We start from the raw sequence: 9,518 nt of genomic DNA, 5'->3' as shown, positions 1-9,518 counted from the left end.
CCCCTGATTAATCCCCAACACTCTCCGAGTTGCTGGAGCTTCCCGCTAATGAAATTAAGACCAAAGGAAGCCTCCATAACATATTCTGCACGCATCGCTGGGACAGGTGGGAGACTTGAAACGTATCCGCAGGAATCACACGGGCAATGTGAGCCAAAGACATCCAGGATGCGATGGGAAGCTCTCCGGCTCTCTGGAGGCCTCCGTGTGCTACCTGCTCCACTTCTACCATCTACAACTAAAATGGAACGGGGAAGTTGTAGCCGTGCATTAAGTTAATCACAACCTACTAAAGACAGATCAGCACAGATGTCGCATTGTGTTCGGAAATTTATTCATTTCGGCCGAGTATAGCATCTTTTTTGATGAGAGATCCAGAAGTAGTACATTTGAATTAGAACAATTTCAGTGTCTAAATGAGAAAACACAGCTGGCAAATTGATATATTATTTTCTTAACAACTCCTCATTCTCTCTAATCTCAGTCATTACAGTTGTTGCCGCTTCACTTAAAACGAAGCGTGTCCTTCATATTGATTGACAGACGAGATATATTCACTTATATCAACGCGCAAAATACTAACAAATACGCAGCAGCTGTCTGCACAGTTCTTAATATGTGTTTGTATGTGAGTACATTAGTGTACTATATGGCTAGGTCACGTAAATTGGCCCCCAGTCTTCAATCAAAACCGCTGGATGCGAGCCTGGTAGCAGGGTACTTATAGTTGAGGTGCTTCTTAAGGCTTCGTGAGCAGCGATAGGCTTGTTTGGTAGGCTTGAGGTTCTGATTGGTTCGTTGTGAAACGGGATCGCCGCCGCTTCACGCCATAGGGAGCTCATGATAGGCTGCATACTGTCCAGTCACATAATGGTATATCTGTAGGAACAAGAAAAAAAAAAACAAAGGTGTTATGTATATCTTTTTTAATCATCAATATATCCATTTCAAATTATTTTGGTATAATTACTGTAAACAAATGAGACCATGATGGAGATTGGGAGCCTGTAGTGTTTCTGTTGCTTCCTGCTCCCCCCTCCCCGAAGAGGATAAACATGTTGGAAGTGATTTTTCATAGGCCTTTCACTCCTTACACCATCTGCCAAATTTTGCTGCTTTATCTCTGTATCCCTGTTTTGTACCATAAAGCAATCCAGCAGATTTCCCGCCAAATCCGACCCGGCGACGCACAACGTAAAATGCAGCGTAGAGGCCGTCAATCTTCTCGCTTATGGTCTCATTTGTTTACGGTAATTATACTGTCTCGTTAATGTGGGAGTGATTTATTGATGGTGAAATGATACATGTAACACCTTTAACTTTTTGTGCATAATTCACTGGTTTAGAAAGTGCTAAAAAACTAGTCTAATTCAAACTAAGAGCAACGAAGATCAGAGCAAATAAATGAGACAAGACTGCGACTAATGGTTGCCTCAAACACCTGTGTTTAGTGAGGTCTTGTCACATTTAAACATCGCCAATGTCAAAAAGTGCTGCTTTTAGTCATAATTGCCTAAATTATGAGACCTATGCTAAAAGGGCCTCTTTGCACTGTTGCACTCTGCAAATGTGTGTGTGTGTGTGTGCGTGTCTGCGTGTTTTCAACCATTATTTATTCAGGGAAAGTCAACAGAGCTCCATGCTCTTCTCTAGCAACGTCCTGCTTCACATTGATACAGTTCTACACATTACCATAGTCTTCTGCTGCTGGCCAATGGGAGCTGCCCAGTGCAACCACGGTCTTGTTGGCAATTCCACTGCCTTGCTCAATGGCACCTCAACAGTAGATGTTAAGCGAGGGGAGAGAGTTCACTTTCTTTCACTTTCCCCATCCATGTTTTCCTAGGGATTTGAACTGGCGACCTTTTTCACTAACCTTTCGGCTACTACTACTACTACTGTGTGTGTGTGTGTGTGTGTGTGTGTGTGTGTGTGTGTGTGTGTGTGGATACCCCACCTGCCTCTCGATGTCGGCCAGCAGGCTGCTGGCTCCCAGGCGGAAGAGGTGCGGGCAGAGCCAGTCGTCGCCCAGCTCCTCCTTCATCAGGCTGAGCCACACCAGCGCCTCCTTGGCCGTCCGGATCCCCCCCGCCGGCTTAAAGCCCACCTGAGGGGGGGGACACACACCTCTGTCAGCGGGACAAAGGCTTCTCACACACGCACACACACTCCCCTCATTATATCGTTACTGTCACGCCACTTCGAGGGACTAAGCGTCATCTAATTGCCCTGTAAGAAACCATTGGGTAACCGTGTTATTTAGCTGTCATAATTGACATTTGTCCCATCCTGGAATTGAGCGGAATTCAAATTTGGTGGCCTTTAAAATCCTATGGCTGGGTACTTGAATGGAGCCAATGAATCAGAAAAATCAAAGCTGGAAGAAAAGAGAACAAGAACAAAGCGACGGTTCCATACAGTTTGATCTACAGTGTATGGAACCATCACACTGTCTCTCCTCATTAACCAGGAAATATTCAGTTCCTACAGAAAAGCATGAGTCAGTACCATACCTTGTGGCCTGTACACAGGAAGTAGTCGCGGATGGCCCTCACCATCACTATGGCAACGGGGTAAGTAGCGTTGACAGCCTCCTTCCCTGTGGACGTCTTGATGAAGTCCGACCCTGTCAGGTTTAAAAAGGTGACATCCAGTTCTCAACACGTCTCCACACAGAGCGGAGCGTGTAATAAGGTCCAGCAGACATTTTCATGCCGCAGTTATCGTTCTATCTGTCAATATGCTTCCTATTCAGCTTCTGCACATTCAAACCGTTGCGGGGAAGATTCGACGCGAGATGAGCTGCCAAAATAGGAAAAGCAGAGACACCGACAACTGAGAATGCTAGTCTGAGAGTGCTGGAATGAGAGTCCAGGCAGTGGACGGACAAGGCATTACTCTGCGAGTCTGGCCCGGCCAGACAAGAACATATGCTGCTGCTGATGGCTAACAGAGGGCGGCTGCCTGCTCATCAATAAAAACCTTCATTTTTCCTTCCCCTTCCTTCAGAGGCAATTATGTTTTATCAGCTTTCCTGATAAAAATAGAAGATGAAATGACGCTCTTTTAATAGATTAACCACAAACTGTGGACTGGTAGAAAAAAAAAAAAATCACCCCTTCTGCCTCCCTGGTGTATAATGACTGTTCATTACTGAACAGAACAAGATGAACATTTTCCAGTTCATTAAAGACATGTTCTATGTATTTTTCCAGTCAGGTCTTTTTTCCACTCTCGCTCCCCCTCTTCCTCAAACTGGCATAATCCTTAAGATTCGTTATGGGGAGTCTTAATTACCAGATAATGGATAACGGTTATTAAACGCGGGTGGCGGTAATGAAGCTCTATTCATTTGCGTGGGCAGGGGGATACTGCCGGGGAACAGCGGAGTAAAATAGCCTGCATCGGAGATTAATAGGTGAAATTATCATTCAATTTCAGGAATCTCATACGCAATTCATAGGAACAAGGGGAGATTAAGGAGCGAGTGTGGCGACAAAAGCAATGCATTTTAATAATGATCTCTATCAGAGCCCCTGACAATTTGGTTCTGTAATCGGCTTATTACGTGATGGCTAGTTAAGCGTACAGTGTATGTGTGTGTGTGTGTGTGTGCATGTGAGAGGGAGAGTTCCTCCTCATCAGGTTAGCCTCTTAAAACGGCAAGAGAAAAAAACTGAGCAACAGCGCCACGAGCTGGAGAACACTGGAAACTACACTGTTCAGTGTGGTAAGTAAACACTATTAGACTAACCCTAAACCCTAACCCTTTCAACCTCAATCCTGTCCTGCGTCCCAAATCTACAGGCTTTATCGAACATGTTGGATTTAACAGTGACAATTTGATCAGTAATCAGTGATACTGGATCAGTCCAAACCACAGGGAGTCGTTGGGAGACTGACCGGCCATCATGGACACCAGGCTGGCTTTGTAGACGTTGGTGAAGGTCCCCAGCTCTCCGATGGCCAGGATGGTCTTCATGTGGGCGTCCCCGCACGCCTCTCGGAACTGACGGATCTCATCATACATGGCTGCAGAGGGAGGCATGGAACACACACTTATGAAACTTTAAGAACAGTATCCCATGTAGCAGCCGTCTCTCCATCTGTTAGCTTTGAAAGCGCAAACAAATCTAAATACACACTTACAGCCAATACACCTTATTGGCCGTTTCCATCTAACTTTAAATGAATGAAATGTTGCAAAAAACAATAAATAAAAGCTAATTAAGTGTGTTTCCATCAACTGGGTTGAAGTGAATAAATAGGGTTCTTGAATTTAAAAAAAACCCCAACAACAACCAGAAAAATGGAAAGAATCTTTCAAAATTTGATTAGTGTTGATTAGTATTGGGCAAGTTGTTATTGTTCTTTAGTGTCAGCTGCACGATTATGACTAAATGATAATCTTTGTAATATTTATTGCACTTTTGCAACATTTTCACTTTTTTCTGTGTAGTATTTCTCAAAGTAGCAGCAGCTAGAAAGTCTTGTTTTCACCCTTACTGTCTTACTCTTATTTTTTTACAAAAATAATGAATAATTACTACTTTAATACTTTGGGGCGCAGCTACAATCCTATGGCAAACTTTACACTCTACAATCTGTGTTGTAATCGTTTGTTGTCATCTGGTTTAAAACCGAAGTATCTCCAAATGACAGACAATAATCCACTTTTAGGAACTAAAACAGCATTTTCGGGATTTTCCTCGCAAACATTGCACCGATACATTCTACTAAACTTTGCTGGTCGCTGAGGATTCTCTGCCTGCTGCTCCATCTTAACTTTTGTGTTGATCACATGGGTGCAGGTTGCACATTAAAAGTTGTGATTGGTCAAGCATTACTTCTCTCTACTATTAACTACCAAATAAAAAAGCAAAAATGCCCCAAAAAAACCCCAGACAAAATAAAAACATAAATAGCTATTGACCAAGCTGTTCTAAATACTACCTATGAAGATAATCATCTCATGTCTTGCCAGTCATATAAACTCAGCCTACCTTCCCACTGTCCTGTGAGGGGGAGCGTCCTGTTGATGACGATGTCGATCTCGGCGGCGCCATCAGCCACTGCCATGCGCACTTCCTCCAGCCGCGTCTTCAGCGGCGTCTGGCCTGCCGGGAAACCAGTGGCCACTGGGAGAGGAGGCAGCAAGGGATGAGAGAAAACAACATGCTGTCAACAAAGTTAAAGTACAAAGTCTGACCGATTTATTTTTTAATAAGCTTGCACATACACACTTCTGATTTCTTCCATGTAGGACTAGTGGACCATTGTAGGTTTGATTTGGTGAAAGGTGAATTTACCCGAGGCAACAGGAAGACTGGAATTGGCGGCTTTCAGTGATTTGACGGCGTCCGCCACGCGGGACGGATAGACACAGACTGCAGCGGTGGTCACTCCTGGCAGACAGGACAGACACAGCAGAGAATGAGAAACCGACCATGTGAAAAAGCGGCGTGTGTCGCCCTCTTCTGGTTGAATTCAGCACTGAATAGAAGGCCTGACACTCTATTATGCCTCAGTCTAGGCTGAAGAGCAAAGGTGATTAGGCCTGTGTTTGGCTACCAAAATCAGAATCATCACTTATATATCAATCTATATATATATCAATCTCTATATCAATCTGTCAAGTTCAAGGCATTCCAGGAGTTATTTTGTGATGAAGTGTTTTTTGGTGTATCCACTTTCCCTCAACCTGCCTTGTCTACTTCCACTTGAGTTAGTGATTTCCGTTGTTTCCCAGAATGCCTTTCAACAAGCCTGGAGTCTCGGCCCTTACTTTATCTTGTTGGCTTTTATTTATTCTTTGTTTCATTATCTGTAAATCACTTTGTAACTCCATTTTGCTCTTTGGTTTGGTGTTGTTGTTTCAATGGAAAAAAAAGGAGTTCCAAGTCACTCTTTAACCAAAAAATGTAAATCATCTCTTCTTTGAATTTCATAAATATCAGAGGTGTGACCAAGTCAGTCTCAAGTCTTGAGGCACAAGTTTCAAGTCAACTCCCAAGTCCAAATGTAGAGAAGTCAAATCAGAGTGGAGTCCAGTATCAATCTTAAAGAAAAATGTTCAATGCAATATGGTTTTAATAGGATAAAAGCTTGGTAAGAGCATCATGAGCTGGATTTCTATAATCAGTTTCAACTTAAATAACCCTAACCCACTAACCCTAACCCAGAAAACAAAATTTAAATTCAGTCGTCTGCTGGAACAAATCTCATCACTTTCAATCTAAGTCATTTATACAAACACAAGATCTCAAGTCAAGACTTTAGAAACCTTTTCAAGTCATCAAAGTACAAGTCAAAGTCAAGTCCCAAGTCACCAGAACCCCAGTCAAGTCAAGTCTCAAGTCTTCTCTTCATGCAGCGAGTGTGACTTGAGGCCAAGTCATGTGACTCGAGTTCCTGTCTCCTGTCGTCCTGTCTCTAGTTTGTTTCTGGTACCTTTGTTGTGCATATCCATGCTCTTCAGCAGGTCGCATCGGACGGGCTGGATGGCTTTCAGACACAGCCGGTGGACGTTGGACGGTGTATCGTCTCCAGCGAGAGTCGTCAGGTCGATGCATGTGACTGCCTTTAGCAGCCAAGCGGCCTGGAGAGAGAGAGAGAGAGAGAGAGAGAGAGAGAGAGAGAGAGAGAGAGAGAGATGACGTAAGGTGATGTGACTGCAAACACATCGGGGCAAGTGGTAATCCTCGAGTTCCTCATTTTCTAAATTTTGTCTCCATCTTTGTTGCTCAGCGCTCATTGCTGTGGTGTTTCTGCACTGTACTTCCCAGAGATAACCTGTCAATCAAACAGTGTGGGCGGAGCTTGGATTTTCTGTTGATGAAGTTTGAGTTTCTGTAGGTGACGCTCTTTTCTTTGTCTGTTCAGACATGGTGGCTATCGCTGCTCATGCTAACTACCCAGTTCTTCTTCTGTTTATTCCAAACAAACCAGAAACGTAAAACGCATCACTTTCTGTGCAACAGAGGATTTTTCCCAGGAAAGAGCCACAAGACACTGGGTGTTTAGAACAGCAAATGTAAAAGCTTTCATGAACCGGCTATAGTCTGAATCAATATTGTGTTATGTGTGTCATATTACATGTCGGCAATATCCATTATCATACAATACAAAGACAGTATTCAACTGTCAAATCTTTACCTCTTAAGTTATACAATAAATAGGAATTGACATGTTTTTGTATAGCACTTCTGAACAGCAGCTCTATGCATTTTTTTGAGCATCCAAAATGAAAAATAAAATATATTCCTTTTGTACGCCTCAGTGGAAAGGATGTTTTTTCTCCTATTACTCAGCAGTGTGACCTATTGTTTCACATTGAAGTTACATAATGTGTCATGTCCCAGTATATTTCTTAAGACCATATAGCCAACCCACCTGCCACTGTTTCTTGGCCAGCTTGCATCCTTGGACTTGCTGCGCTCTCTTCAGGACGGCCTGGGTGTTCACTCTCACCTTGGATATCCTCTCCAGGTCTGACAGAGACAACCAGGGAGGTTAGAGGAAGGAAAGACAGCAGCTTTCACTTTGTGTCTGCTGTGGCTCGACTTCAACAACCTTTTACATCAAAAAGACAAATGGCTCTGCTATGTTGTGTGGGCCAATATGGGTTTTTGAAGCCCGATACGGACATTTTTTAATTGAAGCAGCCAATAGCTGCTATTTTATGCCCATATTCAATATATTTGATGATTTTTTTGCCGAAATAATTCCACATTTTCAGTGGTTCGCCCAGAACTGTATTCATGTCAGGGAGAGAAAGCCATTATTGAAACAGTATTGAACAATTAAATACATAAAATGAGTAAAAAATGAATGAAAATTGGCCATGTCAGTGTCTTATGTCAAAGTGAAGTAAAGGAAGGACAACTGTGGAAGTCAAAATAGCTGCTGACTTGTCTCGACCATCTAGGTTTTCATCAAGGCACGTCAAAATGGTTTATAGGCTTTTTTCTATCCTCTTTATGCAGGAAAAGCCCAGCCTTACCACACATTCTTTCGGGTACAGTGGCTTTCTTTTCCACCTTTTTTTTAACCTTTTAAATCACTACTGTCAGTGTTCTGAAAGCAACTCAATACCTACTGCATTCCTGGTTTTTCATAAATGCGTAGTACAGTAGATTCAGACTGAAAAACCATGAAAATAGCAGTAGCAATACTACCATTGTTTACTGCTTTACACACTGCATGTCCAGCTGGTGCTACTGTAGTAAAACTAATGCTTTGCTGATGGACAGTAGGGTTACTAGCAATCACATGACCGGGGAAGGATGGGGTTGTCATGAGAACTGAATTAAAACAGTCATGAGGGGTTCTGACTGCATGCAGTCACAGCATGCTACAGCATGGTACACTACATTACAATATATTACAGTATGGTACAGTATGTTACAATATGCTACAGTATGGTCAGGGGCACCAAAATGTCCAACTCCAGTAGAAATGCTGTTACTTTCATGAAATTTAAGTGAAATTACTGGTGTAAAAAGTAGCTAGCTCATTTAAAATGTAGCTACTCAACGTACACAATGACAGCATGCTACAGTATGTTACAGCATGGTACAGTGTGTTACACTGTGTTAATATCCAACAGCTGAGGTCAGTTACCTGGCTAATGTTACTTATTAAACTGACAGGAAGAACAAGAAGCTACATTGCAGAGTAAATTTACTGTACTTTGCTCTTCCACTGGACTGTTCTGCCTTCAGTACATTTTACATGAAACACTGGAGTGCGAAGATAGGTGCAAACCCACATAACGTTACATAATTATTAGCTAATCTTGGTCAGGAGACAGTGTAAAGTAAAGCAACAAGGGAATATCCCAGAAGACCACACGTGTGTGGTTACGAACTGACATTAGTAGGCTATAACGTTACATTTTAAGGGAGGAAGAGCTCAACGTTAATCTTATTGAAGAAGAACATTTATCTTACCGAGCTTCATTCCCGGGTTCCTGGCAGACATGTTGAAGCACAGTGTATTATTGTCCAGATATTCAGATAAACTAAACTAGCCACCGCAGCTAGCTGACCTGACAGTTCACACACCTCTTCCTGACTGCAACAAAGGTCCTTGGTGTTTAGAAGGAGGAATCACTCCGCAGTAAAAACTGGCCGAGCTTCCGGTCTGCAAAGATGGGCGTTAAAGGATAACGCTAGTGTTTTTTAATGTATTTCTTACCGTCAACAAATCCTATGAAAATAACAAAATCAGCAATGAATTTGTTTTGCCAACAAGTCTCGTCCATGTAGCCGGTGCCCAATGAAGCCATGTCCCAGTAGCCATAGAACTCCATTGTAATAAAAAAAACTATTAAAAACATGTCAAAGAGCCATGCCATTGCTCTGGCAGCATATTTCATCATCGCGATGCACCGGGCCGGCCGATTTTTTCCTCAAACAACTTGATAAGCCGACTGTAAACACGTTTTCCATCTCAGGAAAGTAGTTCCGTAGCACCGAAAATAGTCCACAGCGTAATGAAAAATTTGTTCCCGTTTG

General features: G+C 42.7%; 1 protein-coding gene across 1 annotated transcript; it reads right to left on the bottom strand.

The window, feature by feature from the left end:
* Positions 1-323: 323 nt before the first annotated feature.
* On the bottom strand, positions 324-9,071 carry dera (deoxyribose-phosphate aldolase (putative)). The gene is made up of 9 exons (XM_071917289.1): positions 8,952-9,071; positions 7,393-7,490; positions 6,451-6,598; positions 5,310-5,405; positions 5,004-5,138; positions 3,904-4,032; positions 2,514-2,626; positions 1,958-2,107; positions 324-879 (listed from the first exon to the last, which is right to left on the bottom strand). Exons 1-9 carry the CDS (start codon positions 8,980-8,982, stop codon positions 823-825), a joined length of 957 nt encoding a protein of 318 aa, XP_071773390.1. The 5' UTR covers positions 8,983-9,071; the 3' UTR covers positions 324-822.
* Between the last annotated feature and the right edge of the window lie 447 nt (positions 9,072-9,518).

This window comes from Centroberyx gerrardi, chromosome 24 (genome assembly GCF_048128805.1).
Source record: "Centroberyx gerrardi isolate f3 chromosome 24, fCenGer3.hap1.cur.20231027, whole genome shotgun sequence".
NCBI classification, from domain to species: Eukaryota; Metazoa; Chordata; class Actinopteri; order Beryciformes; family Berycidae; genus Centroberyx; species Centroberyx gerrardi.
Note: the sequence above shows the minus strand (reverse complement) of the source record. Positions and strands in the feature narration are given on the sequence as shown.